The 19,016-nt window shown below is 41.2% G+C and overlaps 1 protein-coding gene across 1 annotated transcript in view; it reads right to left on the bottom strand.

Moving 5' to 3' along the window:
* Positions 1–2,860: 2,860 nt before the first annotated feature.
* The window catches only part of LOC124798119 (protein-tyrosine sulfotransferase-like), a 343,624-nt gene continuing 327,468 nt past the window's right edge, over positions 2,861–19,016 (bottom strand). The window contains exon 7 of the mRNA XM_047261416.1: positions 2,861–3,161. Coding sequence (XP_047117372.1) covers positions 2,861–3,161 — 301 coding nt within the window. The remainder of the gene's footprint in view (positions 3,162–19,016) is intronic.

Here is a 19,016-nt window from a genome sequence, read left to right as displayed (position 1 = left end):
CAGCTATTCTGATGCATTTTTCTAGTAATAATGTCATTAGCTGACATACAGGGTGCATCAAAAAATGTATGCACACTTAGAAACTGTCATAGACAATTTATTTCCCGTTCTACAAGGTTAAATATCTGTGAAAAAGTAATGTTATGTTTCTTCAACAGGTGTCAGCAGTGGCAAGGAAGTAACTGCAACATGGCGGACGTGCGTTTGAGCTTTGATGCGCGGAAGCAGATAATTAAGTGGTACTGGAAGTTTGACAATGTAGCTGCAGTTCGAAGACACTGGAGAAGTGAGTATGGTACAGAACCACCTTCAAGGTTAACAATTACACGTCTACGGGACAAATTAGAAGTTCGTGGAACAGTGTGTGATGTGCATAAAGGTCGATCAGGGCGACCTCGTACAGCTACAAGTGATGATTCGATAACTGCGGTCTTGGAACTGTTTCAGCGTTCGCCTCAAAAATCTTCAAGACAAGCGGCACGTGAGAGTAATGTAAGTGCTAGTAGTGTGCTACGCATTCTGAAGAGAGGCAAGTTTCGTGTGTACATTCCAAGGCTGGTGACGACGATGCAGATCGAAGGTTAGATTTTTGTGAATGGGTTCAGGAGATGGTGAGACGTGAACCGGGATTTATGGGTAGCATAATTTGGTCGGATGAAGCCCAATTAAAACTCAATGGAACTATCAATAGGCACAATTGTTTGTACTGGGCTGAAGATAATCCTCACATTACAGTTGAAAAGGCTGTGAATTTACCTGGTGTAAATGTGTGGTGTGGTTTGTCTGCAACGGGACTCATTGGGCCTTTCCGCTTTGAAGGTACTGTTACTGGAAAGACGTACTTAACAATTGTTGCTGACTCCATATTCCCTGCCATTCGTGCATTACACGGTATTTATGAGTTTTATTTCCAACAAGATGGTGCCCCGCCGCACTATCATAGGGACGTACGAGCATACCTGGATCACAATGAGCCAGGCCAGTGGATAGGACGCAGGGGACCAATCGAGTTTCCTGCACGCTCTCCAGACCTCACGCCGCTGGATTTCTTCTTATGGGGCACAGTAAAAGATGAGGTGTACAAACGTAAACCACGTAATCTGGACACACTTTGGAACGAAATTCAGGCGGTGTGCGCAGAAATGTCATTGGACACTTTGGTTCGATGTACGGAATTAGTGGTGACTCATACTCAGAAATGTATTCACCGAGCGAGGTGGCGCAGTGGCTAGCACACTGAACTGGCATTCGGGAGGACAACGGTTCAATCCCGCGTCCGGCCATCCTGATTTAGGTTTTCCATGGTTTCCCTAAATCGCTCCAGGCAGATGCCGGAATGGTTACTTTGAAAGGGCACAGCCGACTTCCTTCCCTGTCCTTCCCTAATCCGATGAGACCGATGACCTCGCTGTTTAGTCTCCTCCCCCAAACAATCCAAAAAAATCAGAAATGTATTGATGCTGAAGGCCACCAGTTTGAACATTAATCACATTTGCAAAGTACATTTATTTTTCAAATTAGACTTTAAGATTTCCATTTCCAGAAATTTAACATTGTAGAATGGGAAATAAATTTTCCATGACGCTTCAAAGTGTGTGTTCATTTTTTGACGCACCCTATGTATTACGGTGTTGACTGCGAAGAATGAAAAAAGTTATTTTGTTTTTTGCACAGTATGATTTTCGACACTGCAGTTGTTTTTGTGTTGCACCCTTTGTTGTGTACATAGTTCCACGTAGTCAGCACGTACACAACTTTCCCACTAGAGCGCGCCCCACTAAGCACAACAGCGCAGGTGCAGAGCTGGTCCGTCTCCGCACTACGAGATGGCGCTGCCTTAGAGACGGACCAAATTCTGCTTCTGCCGATCCGCATATTAATATGTAACGCAGCCAATGAGATCCTCGCAGATCACACTCGCGCAGTAATACATGAATGCGCGAGGTATTATAACGAGTGTACAGACCTCCGATTATCCAGTCTGCATTGGTCTGCACCAGTCTGTAACAGTCTGCATTTGTCTGTACCGTTCTATAGTCAAGTTTCAGTCTGCGCCTAATAAGATTACCATATTCCTGTACATAGCCATGAAGATAAATGAATAGACACTTTGTCAAGTGTGAGATATGTGAGAATAAGATTAATGTACCAAGACCAAAGGAACTTCAGATTGTCAATTGTAAACAGCATCGGGAATCAAGTTATGTAAGGTTTACGCTTTTTATTATTTTAATAAATGTGTGTGAAAATTAATGAAGTTCTGTTTAAAGTTGGTCACTGTCAATCTGCTGCTCTAAACGTGCAAGTGGCATTTCTATCGTCTGACCTAACAGCAGAAGATAAACACGCCACGATAAGATCACGAGACATATTGCTGACACTCGCCTACTTCGTTAGAGCGACAAGTCAAATAAACTGATGCTGTGTGTACCGAAGGTCTTACAGTACGCACATCACACCCTTCATTTTATTAGTTGGTAGCTTTATTTACATAATGACGCTGTCACTGACAAGGAACAGAATGTCACTCAAAAAACGGGAAAGGGCCCTCGAAAATCAAAATATCCACAGGTGTACTGCCGGTCTGCAGTGTCCAACGGGCACAGTCTGTCAGTTCACCCGATTATGGCGACATGTACGATCGCCGAAATATTGTGCCCGTTGGACACTGTAGACTGGCAGTACACCTGTAGATATTTTGATTATCAAATATGCCGGGAGAAACTCAAGAATCACGGCACTCGAAAAGTTTGAGTTTGGAACAGGTAGAAAAACACTGGCAAACACGCAGAGCGTCTCGAGAGAGACGCAGTGGCGCTGACGCCTCGCGCGCACAGGTAGTGGAGTAGGGCAGGCTGCGTCACGAGGCATGGGTGGTGACGGGCACCCCGGGCAGCGCCGGCCGCTGCAGGCTGAGCAGCGACAGCGCCCTCTGCTCCCATAGGCGGCGCTGGGCGCGCACGCGCTCCGTGTTGTCGGCGACGGCGGCGTCGGGCCGGCCGTACGCGGGCGGGTTGGCCGCCGGGTCGTAGCCCAGCACGGCCAGCATGGGCGCCACCGCCGCCATGTCGCGCACCACGTCCTCCGGGATCTGGCCCACCCACTTGCTCAGCGCCTCCGCGTTCACCGGCTTCATCACCTGGTCCGACGACCGCTCCACCCTGCGACACGGTACGTAGTTAGAGCTGCACTCCACCAAAACCACGGTACGGTAGTTTTTATACATAACATAAATGACGTAGTTATGGTAGGATTACCGATATTACTGCTAGAATTGGCGGGGAAAGAAAGATAAACAAATGTGTAAGAAAGAAAATGGGAGCCCACAGCTCATCTTCCTTTTCTTTCTTTCTTTTTTGTTTTTTGTTTTTTAATTTTGATCCCCCCCGAAGGGGGCGGGCTGGCAGCAGTGTAGTAGGCCGCTCTTCAGCCTACACGCTTTGTTTTAAAAAAGGAGAAGATAATATATAATAAAAATCGGAGACAAAGAGTAACATGGCGAAAAAATCGTGGAACTTAAAACATAGAAACAAAGGGATTATGATGCTAATAAAATAAATATCAAGCATACAGGTAAAATAATAGACAGACAATTAAAAAACATGGCGACAGTCTGGTTTCTGTTCACAAGAGACATAAAATTCACACCTAGCGACAGCACTGTTTCTGTTCGCAACATGGGAAAAGACGAAACAACACTGCACAGTCACTGGAACACTGCACGAAAATATGACATACCACAGCCAAGAGCAGATGGGGGAAACTGGACAGAGAATGGGAAAATATAAAAGGGGGGAAGGTGAGGGAAAGCGAAGCGGGGGAGGGGGGAAAGGACCAAATGGATGATGAGGGCCCATAAGAGGGGTGGGGGTGCTGGGCAGATGCGACAGGGAGTGGGGAAGGCAGAGGACGGGAAGACAAAAGGACTTGGGGGGGGGGAGAAAGGGAGAAGGGAGGTAGGGAGAGGTTAGGCGGGGAGAAACACAGAATGGAAAGGGGGGGAGGAGGGAGCCCAAGAAAAGGATAAAGTAGGGGGGGGGTGAGGATCAGAGTTGACAGGAGGGATAAATGGAGGGAGAGAGGGCCTCATCTGGGAGGGGAAGTTGATGGAAGCCACCTCAGGAAAGAAGATGAAGGGTGTAGAGATGGTGGGTAGGGGGGACACAACAGTGAAGGAGTGGCAGGGGTCGGGGATGGGAGAGGAGAGGAGCAAGCAGGGGATGAGGGGGATCAAGGTGGCGGGAGGTGTAGAGTATGCGGTTATGTTCCAGAAATAGGAGCAGATGGGGGAAGGGAATGAGGTCACAGAGGTTCCGCGTGGGTGGGATGCATCTTTGTCTTTCAGTTTCTTTGGTTGTTTATTTTGCACTTACACTGGAGAGGCAAAGAAACTGGTATAGGCATGCGTCTTCAAATACAGAGATATGTAAGCAGACAAAATACCGAGCTGCAGTCAGCAACACCTATACAGGGTGGTCCATTACCAGTGACCGGGCCAAATATCTCACGAAATGAGCATCAAACGAAAAAACTACAAAGACCGATACTCTTCTAGCTTGAAGGGGAAACCAGATGGCGCTATGGTTGGCCTGCTGCCTACCGGGTGATCAAAAAGTCAGTACAAATTTTAAAACTTAATAAACCACAGAATAATGTAGACAGAGAGGCAATAATTGACACACATGCTTGGAATGTAATGGGGTAATAGTAGAACCAAAAAAAAAACACCCCATATTGCTAGACCCGTGAAACATCTCTTGCGCGCGTCGTTTGGTGATGATAGTGTGCTCAGCCGCCACTTTCGACTTGCTTGGCCTGCCAGGTCCCCAGACCTCAGTCCGTGCGATTATTGGCTTTGGGGTTACGTGAAGTCGCAAGTGTATCGTAATCGACCGACATCTCTAGGGATGCTGAAACACAACATCTGACGCCAATGCCTCACCGTAACTCTGGACATGCTTTACAGTACTGTTCACAACATTATTCCTCGACTACAGCTATTGTGTAGGAATGATGGTGGACATATCGAGCATTTCCTGTAAAGACCATCATCTTTGCTTTGTCTTACTTTGTTGTGCTAATTATTGCTATTCTGATCAGATGAAGCGCCATCTGTCGGACAGTTTTTAAACGTTTGTATTTTTTTTAGTTCTAATAAAACCCCATGTCATTCGAAGCATGTCTGTCAACTTGTACCTCTCTGTCTACATTATTCCGTGTGTAAGTAGGCTGTTCAGGTTTTCATATCGGTAACGCCACGTAGCGCTCTGTATGAAAATCACTGGCTGTGCTGTGTGCAGTCTGTGGCTAGTTTACATTGTTGTCTGCCATTGTAGCGTTGGGCAGCTGGATGTGAACAGCGCGTAGCGTTGCGCAGTTGGAGGTGAGCCGCCAGCAGTGGTGGATGTGGGGAGAGAAATGGCGGAATTTTGAAATTTGTAAGACTGGATGTCATGAACTGCTATATATATTATGACTTTTGAACACTAGTAAGGTAAATACATTGTTTGTTCTCTATCAAAATCTTTCATTTGCTAACTATGCCTATCAGTAGTTAGTGCCTTCAGTAGTTTGAATCTTTTATTTAGCTGGCAGTAGTGACGCTCGCTGTATTGCAGTAGTTCGAGTAACGAAGATTTTTGGTGAAGTAAGTGATTTGTGAAAGGTATAGGTTAATGTTAGTCAGGGCCATTCTTTTGCAGGGATTTTTGAAAGTCAGATTGCGTTGCGCTAAAAATATTGTGTGTCAGTTTAAGCACAGTCATGTATAATTTTTCTAAGGGGACGTTTCATATGTCGACCCTTAGCCGAGGATACCTCACTGTAATCTTCTGATTTTTTCTTGTAGTTTGTGTAATTAGTGTAGCTTTTGTTCATTGCTAGCGCGTAATTGTAGAGAGAATCTCCTTTGTAGTTGCAGTCTTTCACTGTTGTACAGTAAAACAGTTGTGGCATGCATGTAGATTTGCACCAAGTATTTCGCAGCTGCGCTTGCAATTAACTAGATATTATTTTCAGCGCTATGTTAATGTGTTATCTTATTTTTGCTCTTCAAATTGTGCTTTTCTGTGTTATCGTGTGAAATATTGTGACAATAATGGCGTGTGAAAAACGTAACACTAGGCTCCAAAGTAAACTGAGAAATAATAGTGACGACGAGCGTAGCTTACCAGCACCACTGTGTAATGAATTAACAGACATTCAAAGTAGTAATTTGGTAATTGTGCATAGGGAAATGGAGCGGGCGTCAAATAATGGTGTAGACAGTGAAACAGGTAGTGAACAGGGAAGCATTATCGATCGATCGGTCGGCAACAGCTCGCCTCAGGAATCGGGAATGACAGAACACAATATTGCAAATACTGTAGACTCAGGTTTTGGGTTCTCACCGTTTTCTCAAATGAGTCAAGACACATTTTCTGCTTGTCAAAATGTGAATGTTGCCGGTGCAAATTCACTGCCGACAAGCACTGAGGAACATGTTTCAGACACCAGTGATTGTATTTACAATTAATGCAACAAATGGGACAAAAGCTTCAAAAGTTATACACAATGGAACAAAACCAGAGACAAACACAGCAAAAGCTTCAAAAGTTAGACACAATGGAACAAAATCTTCAAAAGTTAAACTCAATGGAACAAAATCTACCGGAAGTTAGACACCACACTTGAACAAAGTGAGCTACATAAATTGAATCGAAATGTCAAAAAGTCTGTAATGATGTAAAAACACAAATTTGTGAGCATTTTCAACCTATTTTTTCGCGGCATGAAAATGGATTACAGAATCACGAAGCAGCCATAAAAGAACTGCAAACTATTGTTCATGAAAATCATGAGACCTTGCAAGCTAAAACTGACTCAGTTGCATCTACCGATTCGGTTACGCAACTTGCAAAAACTCAGGAAAACTTAAAGGACACACTAGATACTCTGAAAATTGGTTCAGAAAGACACATGGAGGAAATTAGAAAGTAGTCGAACTTTCGGATCAGCTAAATAATTTATCTACAAAGGTAGATGATGATCTGAATGACACAAGACCTGTACCCTTCACTGACACTGAAGAGTATGAACAAATTAGAAAATTCAAACAAAATCAAAATCAAATCAATACACAGTACAAAAGAGAAATTCGGGAGGTACAAGATCAGTTGGCACAAGTAACACAAGAATTACATATTTCGGAGGACACTCGCACTCCAACACGGGAAGAGAAACATAGAAATACGGAACAACCACAAAATAATAACACAGGACACTTCGGAAATTATGAAAGAAATTGGCAAGGTGCACCGAATTTTGAGATGGAACCGCCGACACGACGTAACAATGACCGATATGCGACTCGCCGACATGATGACTTTGACTATAAGCTGTTTATTACTACACGTAAATTCAAAACATTTAAGAATTCCGGCAACGACATTCATCTACAAGCGTGGCTTCATCAATTCTCTCATTGTTTTCCTCACAATTGGTCATTAGAGCACAGATTAGAATGTATGTGTGGCTATTTAGAGAATGAACCAGATGTAAGAATGCGATCGGTCATTCACGATTGCCACAGTGAAGGAGAATTTTATCATGCCTTCCTCTCAGCATATTGGTTTCAAGCTACACAAGACCGAGTAAAACGTAGCATCATAATGATGAAACATTTCGAACAATCTGAATTTTCCAGTCTTGTGAAATATTTTGAAGACATGTTGCACAAGAATCAGTACCTGTCAAACCCATATAGCCCCTCAGAACTCATCCGCATTTGCTTAATCAAACTACCTGAATATTTACGACATAGTATTTTGGCAGGACGTTGCAAAGACGACATTGAAGCTTTTCAGGGACTCTTACAAGAATTAGAAATTGACACTGACAATCGCGGAACGCGAAAACAGGAACACAAGAATTACAGGTCACATCCGTCGCAATTCCGCGATGAAAGTAGTAATAACAGGACACGACAAGGCTATTCTCACAACACAAATCGTGACCAAAACAGACACCACCCGTATGATAACTGTTGGCAGAGTAGTAATAATTACAGGGAAAGATCACCTCTCCGCAGTAGTGACTATCACAGAGACAATCAGAGAAACAGACAATATGGGAACCAAAATAATTATTATCAAGGGAGACAGAATAACTTTAGACGTAACGGTCCAGTGCGCAGTTACGATTCCGGGAGAAATTCTCCACCACGTGACCGACAAGAAAGAAACTATAGAATCTACCGACATGACGACAGACGATATGATCGTAACGACAGACCTGAATTGAATCAGAACTGGCGAAATTCAAACAGGGCAGGGCCCTCTCGACAAGGTGAATTTGTAGAAGTTAGGTCTCCAAATCCCAAGTAGGTCTTGGTGCCTATTTACTTCAAGAAACCACAGAAAATGACACTACTGTTCAGAAAACCATTGCTTTTGCTAGCCGAATGCTAACAAAATCTGAAAAATTTATTCCGTTACTGAATTAGAAGCTTTAGCTATCGTTTGTGCATTTAACAAATTCCGTTTCTTTCTTTCTGGTAAGCACGTAAAAGTATACATTGATAATCGTGCATTGCAATTTCTGATGTATTCAAAATTAAATCATGACAGGTTAAAACGTTGGGCATTGTTTCTGCAAGAATTCCACTTCACAATAGTCTACATTCCCGGCAAGGAGAACATTGTTGCGGACGCACTGTCACGCGCACCGGTTGAGCTTGAGAAAAGTAACACAGAAGGCAACCTCGAGAAAAATTTCAGTATTCTTTGCATTCAGAAAGTCGCCTTTGAAAACTGCATCACCACATCTTTAAAGGACATTGCTCATGAGCAAGAGAAAGATCCGATTTGGAAAGACATCAAAAGTAAATGGCATGAAAAGACGCACACTCAGATTCGGCATTATTATCTGGTTTGAAACAACATACTGTTCAAACGCTGCACTGTTGATGACAAGCTATGGGTACTTTGCATTCCAGACGATTTTGTTAATAAGCTCATTTGGTACATTCATTTCAGCTACGCACATTTTGGTCCACGAAAATGTTATCATATTCTTCGAACGACTTGTTATTTTAACAATATGGAAAAGAGAATTCGAAGAGTCTTGTCTATTTGTAAACTTTGTCAAAAGGCGAAACCATCTACTATCTCACATCGTGCTCCGTTGTTTCCTATCATTCCTTCTAAATTAAAAGAATTTGCTGCAGTTGATCTCTTGGGACCCCTTGTCAGAACATCGAATGGATTTTCGTACGTTCTAGTCACTGTTGAACTTACTTCAAAATTTGTTTCTTTCACTCCGTTATGTAAAGCCACTGGACGGTCTGTATCCAACGCCTTTGTTAAAAATTTCTTATGTGAAGTTGGCCACGTTGCTAAAGTCATTTCAGATAATGGACCGCAATTCAGATCTGCTGTTTGGTCACGCATGCTTCGGAATCATAAAATCAAACCTGTTTTTATTTCATTGTACTCACCACATTGTATCCCGTCTGAACGAATTATGAAGGAAATCAATAAGCTTTGCAGACTTTATTGTCACAGAAAGCATCAGCATTGGGATAGATATTTACACTTATTTCAAAATGTGCTGAATGAAATGCCTCATGACTCCACTGCTTTACCACCTACTCTTGTACTGAAGAATGAAGAACCAACGAACAGAATCAGAGAGCTTGTACCTTTCCCGAATACACGTAAACTTCGATACAAGGACATAATTGATTTGGCTATTAAAAATATGAAATCTGCAGCAGACAAAAGGAGGAAACTACACGGTAAAGAAATGCAAAGAAATTATACATTGGTCAGAAAGTTCTCATTAAAGCTCATTCATTGTCACATAAGAAGAAACACTTGAGTCACAAATTCTTTCTAGTTTACAATGGACCTTACAGAATCCGACGTATACCACATGATAATTGCGTTGAAGTCGAAACTCTGCGTACTAGGAAGAGTAAAGGATTGCACCACATTTCACATGTAAAACCGTTTATTGAAAGATAATCTGCTTTTTAACTTAGTCTTTGCCATAAAATTTTTCACTTCACATTTCTAGTATGCTTTGTCAGACTTAAGAAACTGTTAACATGCAACAATGTTTGAAGTTAAATATCCAGTCAAGAACCAAGAGAACATATTTAAACAGAAATTACGAATGCATTGTTATGGTGAACAGACGACACAGTGTTATTGTGTGTGTACATTCTTGCTTGTTAGTTGCACAATTACGTAACGACTACAAGACTTACATACATAGAACATATACTGGTACTGCTAATGAGATTTTAATGCAACATTTTGGTTTACTTGAAAATACATTCTGGATTTAAAGTACTTTCTGAGTGATACCAGATGACACAGTGGTTAGTTTATGTGACAGCTGCACGATTTTATCACTACGCTACTAATGAGTGACAATTTACAATGTTGCTTTTGTGGTGTTTCTGTTTTATGTCTGCACAGTTTTATGTATTATTCTGGAAAGTAAAACAGGTTTTAGTAGTAACTTTGTGGTATAGCTACAATGAGACAGCGTTTTTCGTAGGACAACAATACGTTACAGTACAGTACTTTCTTGATCACAGTAATGTACATAATAACTACGATATCTATATGCATAGCATTTCGCTTTTGTTTATTGCGAGGTAAGTACATTGACTTCCACAGAACTTTGCTTACGGACGACGATAATTACGACACTTGGCACATTTTTTTTACCCTTAAGTAATGACAGAGATTATTTTACAACAAGACGCACAACTTAGCGCGGCAGTACACGTATTTGAATGATTAATTTTGTACTTTAAACATTTATTTTTAAAGATTTTTGAATTACAAAGAAAGTTTTCCGTGATACATTCCATTCCATTGCTGTAAACTGTAACACCAGAGGATATAATTACATTAATCCTCAGGGGGGTACACATCTACTTTGTGTACCATGTGCTTGGCAAGCACAAGGAGCCCTAGCTAATATGGTATTTGCTTATACAACTTTACACATCGGTACCATATTCCTCTAACACAGAATTACATAGCTATCTGATATTTAACAGAGAAACAAACATTTTTTTTACTACATCAGTGACAGATGTTTACGCAATTACACAGTTGGATAACTTCACACTTACGAAATTGTATTTTGTCTGTACTTTGTGAACTGTTCATATTTTTTTGGAACCACTGTGATACTATGAGAGCTTTGAATGATGTATTTGGTATGGGATCATGATTTTTAAAGTACGTTTGAGGTAGATGACACTATTGAAATGAGCAGAGAATTTTTTAGGTTTTGAAATTATTGCAGAAATCTACGACGTTTTTGAGATTTGACTGAGGTGTTATGATGTTATTATTACGACGATGATGTGTATTATGCTGTTGAGGTATGTTTATGAACAATAAGCTGATGCTATATGAGAAATTTGATTATGCTACGTATTTATTATGATGAAATATTGAAAAGCTGAACCAGAAAGAAATTTTAATATGTGCATTACAAGAAACAAGGTTTTTAGATGAAACTGCTTTAGATTTTGAAAACTATCGTTTATTTAAAGGAAAACCAGGTAAAATCTTAATGAAACAAATGCCATACCTGGGAACAGCATTTCTGGTACATCACTCAATTTTAGATTCAGTTACTAACTTCTACTCGAGTTCTGAGAGACTATCCATTCTTGAGATTAAATGTAAAAACAAAGGATACTCTATAATCAACTGTCATGCACCCATAAACCAGGACAACAAAAATAACCCGGAGAAAGTTGAAGAATTTTGGGAGATACTTGAAATGGAACTGGATAGATGCTCAAAGAAGAACATAAAAATGTTAGTAGGCGATTTTAACGCACAAATAGGAAGGGAGAAAAAATACCATGGAACAGTAGGCCTCTTCCCAGGTCACAAAAGAACTTCAAAAAATGGAGAAAGGCTTATAGAGGTATGTAGGCATTTCAACTTGAAAATAATGACAACACATTTCAAAAAGCTGAGCCGAAAAACTAAAACATGGAGATCACCAAATCCACTTCTCGGAGAATTCCAAATTGACCATGTGGCTATCTCACTTGATTTTCAAGAAGAAATTCAAAACACTACAGTGCTGAAAAGCCTTGATGTTGATTCAGACCACTATTTGACTACGATTAAATTCAGACCACTCCCATTTCGAAAAGAGAAGAAAACCTTTTACAAAATTCCAAAATATAACACAGAAACTTTAAAAAATGAAGAAATTAAACAACGGTTTCAAAGAGCATTGCACAAAGATAGCGATGGCATATCCACAATAAATAAGGAAGCGGGATGGGAGGAGATCAAAAACGAAATAGTTGAAATAGCAAAAGAAAATTGTCTCGTGAAAAGAGTAAGAAGACATCCATGGTGGGACAATGAATGTGATGAGAACCTGGAGAAGAGACAGAAATTGTGGCGGAAATGGAACTCCACAAAAGATCCTCAAGATCTTGACAATTTTAAAAACCAGAGAAGAGAAACAGCTAAGCTTTTCCGTAATAAAACAAGAAGACAATTTCAGGATAACCTAGAACAGATTGAGGAAGACTTTAAAAGAAATAATTCTAGAGATTTCTACAAAACTTTTAGAAAACAGCTAACCAAATACCAATCCCCAAATTTATGTTTTAAAGATGAAGAGAACAAGCTAGGTTTGACAAACAAGACTAATTGTGAAATATTAGCAAAATATTTCGAGAATCTACTAAATTGTGAACCACCCAAAGATAAAATGAGTTTTGAAAACCACCGAAATACTAATACCGAGTCAAAACCTCCAGATGCTGAAGAAATAAAACACATAATACACAGTCTAAAAAACAATAAAGCCCCAGGTGAAGACTCCATAGTACCAGAAATCCTAAAAATAATGGATACCAACCTCCCACAAGTTTTGGAACATATGTTTAAGAAGATCTGGGACGAAGAAAGAATTCCTGAAGACTGGCAGTGTGCCCTGATACACCCACTACACAAAAAGGGGGATAAGATGAATGTTAATAATTATAGAGGGATCTCGCTACTACCAGTAGGATACAAAATTTTGTCAAGGAAATTACTTCAAATCGTGGAGCCAGTTCTGGATAAAAAAATAGGTGAATATCAAGCAGGTTTTAGACAAGGTAGATCCTGTGTTGAACAAATATTTAAACTGAAAACACTAATTCGTTACAGAATCTCAAGAGGCCAGAGATTTGCAATAGTATTTGTAGATTTCAAAAAAGCATACGACTCGGTAGATAGAGAAACATTACTGAAAGTATTGGAAGAATTTGGGGTCGATAAGAAAACAATTCAAATTATCAAACAGATGCTAACAAACAGTAAGGCCAAAGTTAAATTTATGGGTGAAATTTCAAGGAAGTTCGAAATTAAAACAGGTGTTAGACAAGGTGATGGTTTATCCCCAATCCTCTTCAACTGCGTACTGGAAAAGATATTGAGAATATGGAAAGAAGAACTCAAAGGCACCAAGAATGACATCAGAATTGGAACAAAAAAAGAAAAAAAAAAAGTGGACTGTTTAGCTTTTGCAGACGATCTGGCAATAGTTACAGAAAACGAAGAAATAGCTCAGAACTACCTGGAGAAACTACAAGAAGTTTCGGCCAGAGCTGGACTGCAGATTTCATTTGAAAAAACCGTGTATATGTCTAATCATAGAAATAACAAGAAAAATCTTATTACTAAATACGGCAATATTAAGAGAGTAGAAAAATTTAAGTATTTAGGTGAAATAATTCAAGTGAATGGTTTAGACAAGAGTGCAAACCAGGCGAGAGCAAGGAAAATGGAATTTGCTTTTCAAAAAACCAAAGACATATATAACAAAAAAAACATTTCGATTCAAGCTAAATTAAGACATTATAAAACTGTCATTAGACCAGAATGCCTGTATGCATCGGAGTGCCTAACTCTTAACAAAAAGGGGGAAATAGAAAACATGGAAAAGAAAGAAAGGAAAATTTTGAGAAAAATATTAGGACCAAGAAAGACTGGAGAAGAGTACAAGCTAAAGAGTAATAAGGAAATATACAAAACTATTGAGAAAGTGAGTGAGGCAATGCGTAAACGCAGACTAATGTTTTATGGTCACCTGTCGAGGATGGATGGAAACAGACTAACAAGAAAAGTGTTTGAACATAGTAACAGGAACGAAAAAACCAACAATAAATGGATACAGATGGTGAAAAAGGATTTGGCCTATTTTAATGTCACCCGTGAGTCAATCAGGGACAGGGAAAAGTTTAGACAAATAGTGAACGAAATTAAGTGTTTTCCAGAAGAAACGAAACTAAAGAATAATAACAGGAAATGGTCGGAAGAGCGGAGGAGGAACCACTCGAAAATGATGAGGAAATACTGGGAAGAGAGAAAAAAAGATCAAAAAGCCGGGCAAGTGAATTGTTGAACGTGGTCCAAAGATGGCCAAAATCGAAAGAAGAAGAAGAAGTGTCAACGAATATGTATATGTGTAATAAGGTAAGGAATAATGAGTAGTGGGTAGGGACTCTGGCTTGTGAAAAAGGATGTTGGAAACCAGAGTTATGAAATGTGTGTAAATGCGTGAATGTATCACAATGCCGGCGAAAATTTTTTGGACACTGTTACATTTATAGAATTTTGTTTCTACACATTTGTAACGCAAATTCTCAGCCTGTGAAATTTTTTTATATGAGACTGCCACTGTAGCGGAAACTGCTGTCGTAAATATTTCGGTAAGAAAGTTAAGTGACCACCTGCACATAATGTGTCGTGGGCACCCAGCTGCATGACAGTTGACTGAAAAAAAAAAGCCATTAGTGTGTGCCTTTCAGAGGCACAGGTAGAAAAAAAAGGAGGCCATTATCCTCGCTATTGACATTTCTTTCACTGCACACATTTCTGTTGGTCATGGTAATGCACAATATGACAGCATTGCTGGTTCTAAGGGCAATTCCAAAAACATTGTGAGTGCACAAGTGGTGGTTTATGGACTTGCTATATTGTCCGCAAGACTCTTCGATGGTGATTGTGCACCTGCACAGTCGCAACAGATGGCTGCTAGCCGTCTCTACAAGGACTGAAGTGGGTCTGCACCTTCGATGACTCACCAATACAATTATTTCTACAAGGACTGCAGTGGGTCTGCTCTGTGATGATCTACCTACCAATATTCTTCAAAACTTCGACTGACTCTGCTGTGGGTTTGCTCTGTTGTGGCGCATTACCTGTCTGCATGTCAAGAGTCAGCACTGTCTTTCCGTTGGAAGGACAACACCACTTCTTCAAGACTGCATGGAAATCCACTACTTCCATGTGCATTTTCTTTTACTAATGAGACTTTGTGAAAACAAAATACACTGCAATTTTACTGTGATAAATGATCAGGACTGTCTTTATGGACTGTGAGAAAATTTTAGCTTTTGACCAACATTGTATCAATAAGTTTGTGCATTTGATTTCTTTGTTATTGTAATTATGAAAATTTTTTTCTAATCTGTATTGTCCAGTGCCCAAAACAGTTTGTAAAATTTTTTGTGGGGATCATGGGGGCTATGAAAGTAGGCTGTTCAGCTTTTTATATTGGTAACGTCACGTAGTGCTCTGTATGAAAATCACTGTCTGTGCTGTGTGCAGTCTGTGGCTAGTTTGCATTGTTGTCTGCCATTGTAGTGTTGGGCAGCTGGATGAGAACAGCGCGTAGCGTTGCGCAGTTGGAGGTGAGCCGCCAGCAGTGGTGGATCTGGGGAGAGAAATGGCGGAGTTTTGAAATTTGTAAGACTGGATGTCATGAACTGCTATATATATTATGACTTTTGAACACTAGTAAGGTAAATACATTGTTTGTTCTCTATCAAAATCTTTCATTTGCTAACTATGCCTATCAGTAGTTAGTGCCTTCAGTAGTTTGAATCTTTTATTTAGCTGGCAGTAGTGGCGCTCGCTGTATTGCAGTAGTTCGAGTAACGAAGATTTTTGGTGAGGTAAGTGATTTGTGAAAGGTATAGGTTAATGTTAGTCAGGGCCATTCTTTTGCAGGGATTTTTGAAAGATAGACCCTGTATTTTTTAAATAGGAGCCCCCATTTTTTATTACGTATTCGTGTAGTACGTAAAGATATAAGAATGTTTTAGTTGGACCACTTTTTTCGCTTTGTGATAGTGGCGCTGTAATAGTCACAAACGTGTAAGTACGTGGTATCACGTAACATTCCGCCAGTGCTGACGGTATTTGATACATTACCCGTGTTAAAATCGACCGTTTACCATTTGCGGGAAAGGTCGATATCGTGTTGATGTATGGTTATTGTGATCAAAATGCCCAACGGGCGTGTCCTATGTATGCTGCTCGGTATCCTGGACGACATCATCCAAGTGTCCGGACCGTTCGCCGCATAGTTACGTTGTTCAAGGAAACAGAAAGTGAGCAGCCACATGTGAAACGTCAACCACGACCTGCAACAAATGATGATGCCCAAGTAGTTGTTTTAGCTGCTGTCGCGGCAATCCGCACATCAGTAGCAGACAAACTGTGTGAGAGTCGGGAATCTCAAAAACGTCGGTGTTGAGAATGCTACATCAACATCGATTGCACCCGTACCATATGTCTATGCACCAGGAATTGCTTGGCGACGACTTTGAACGTCGTGTAGAGTTCTGCCACTGGGCACAAGAGAAATTACGGGACGAAGACAGATCTTTTGCACACGTTCTAATTAGCGACAGAGCGTCATTCACCAACAGCGGTAACGTAAACCGGCATAATATGCACTATTGGGCAACGGAAAATCCACGATGGCTGCGACAAGTGGAACATCAGCGACATTGGCGGGTTAATGTATGGTGCGGCATTATGGGAGGAAGGATAATGGGCACCCATTTTATCGATGGCAATCTAAATGGTGCAATGTATGCTGATTTCCTACGTAATGTTCTACCGATGTTACTACCAGATGTTTCACTGCATGACAGAATGGCGATGTACTTCCAACATGATGGATGTCCGGCAGATGGACATAGCTCGCGTGCGGTTGAAGCGGTATTGAGTAGCATATTTCATGACAGGTTGATTGGTCATCGAAACACCATACCATGGCCCGCATGTTCACCGTATCTAACGTCCCCGGATGTCTTTCTGTGGGGAAAGTTGAAGGATATTTGCTATCGTGATCCACCGACAACGCCTGACAACTTGCGTCAGCGCATTGTCAATGCATGTGCGAACATTGCGGAAGGCGAACTAGTCGCTGTTGAGAGGAAAGTCGTTACACGTATTGCCAAATGCATTGAAGCTGACGGACATCATTTTGAGCATTTATTGCATTAATGTGGTATTTACAGGTAATCATGCTGTAACATCATGCGTTCTCGGAAATAATAAGTTCACAGAGGTACGTGTATCACATTGGAACAACCGAAATAAAATTTTCAAACGTACCTACGTTCTGTATTTTAATCTGAAAGCCTACCTGTTACCAACTGTTCGTCTAAAATTGTGAGCCATATGTTTGTGACTATTACAGCGCCATCTATCACAAAGCGAAAAAAGTGGTCCAACTAAAACATTCATATTTCTTTACGTACTACACGAATATATAATAAAAAGTGATGGTTCCTGTTTAAAAAAAAACGCCGTTGATATACGTTTGACCTGTGACAGCGCCATCTGGTTTCCATCTTCAAGCTAGAGAAGTTTCGTTCTTTTAAGTTTTTTTGTTTGACGCTTATTCCGTGAGATGTTTGGCCCGATCACGATCAATGGACCACCCTGTATATGACAACGAATGTCTGGCGCAATTGTTGGATCTGTTAGTGCTGCTAAAATGGCAGGTTGTCAAGATTTAATTGAGTTGGAACCTGGTGTTATAGCCAGCGCATAAGCGATGGGGCACGGCATCATCGAAGTAGCGATGAAGTGGGGATTTTCCCGTACGACCATTTCACGACTGTACCGTGAATATCAGGAATCCAGTAAAACAGCAAATCTCCGATATCGCTGCGGCCGGAAAAAGATCCTGCAACAACGGGACCAACGACGACTGAAGAGAGTGGTTCAATGTGACAGGAGTGCAACCCTTCCGCAAATTGCTGCAGATTTCAGTGCTGTGTCATCAACAACTGTCAGCGTGGGAACCATTCAATGAAAAATCATCGATATGGACTTCCAGAGCGGAAGACCCACTTCTTTACCCTTGACGACTGCATGACACAAAGGTTTACGCCTCGCCTGGGTCCTTCAACCCCGACACTGGACTGTTGATGACTGGAAACATATGCCTGGTCGGACGAGTCTCGTTTCAAATTGTACCAAACAGATGGACGTGTACAGTTATGGAGACAACCTCAAGAATCCACTGATGCTGAATGTCAGCAGGGGACTGTTCAACCTGGTGGAGGCTCTGTAATGGTGTGGGGCGTATGCAGTTGGGTGGGTCTCCTGATACGTCTAGATACGACTCTGACAGGTGACACATACATGAGCATCCTATCTGATCACCTGAATCCATTCACGCCCATTGTGCATTCCGACGGACTTGGGCAATTCCAGCAGGACAATGCGACCACGCAGACGCCCAGAATTGCTACAGAATGGCTCCAGGAACACTCTTCTGAATTTAAACACTTCCGCTGCCGACCAAACCCCTCAAACGTGAACATTATTGAGCATATAAGGGATGCCTTGCAATGTGCTGTTCAGAAGATATCTCCACATCCTCGTACTCTTACGGATTTATGGACAGCCCTGCAGGATTAATGGTCTCAATTGCCTCCAGCACTACTTCAGACATTAGTCGAGTCCATGCCACGTGGAGCTGCGGCACTTCTGCGTGCTCGCGGCGCATCATTTAGTGTTAGTGCACATCATTTAGTGTTAGTCCTTCGTCACTGACGTGACAAACATCATTGGATACATCTTAATATCGAGTCGGACCTCCTTTTACCTGCCGTAGTGCACCAACTCGACATGCCATGGACTCAACAGATCGTTGGAAGCCCCTTACAGAGACAGTGAGCC

The sequence above is a fragment of the Schistocerca piceifrons genome, chromosome 1 (assembly GCF_021461385.2).
Source record: "Schistocerca piceifrons isolate TAMUIC-IGC-003096 chromosome 1, iqSchPice1.1, whole genome shotgun sequence".
NCBI classification, from domain to species: domain Eukaryota; kingdom Metazoa; phylum Arthropoda; class Insecta; order Orthoptera; family Acrididae; genus Schistocerca; species Schistocerca piceifrons.
Note: the sequence above shows the minus strand (reverse complement) of the source record. Positions and strands in the feature narration are given on the sequence as shown.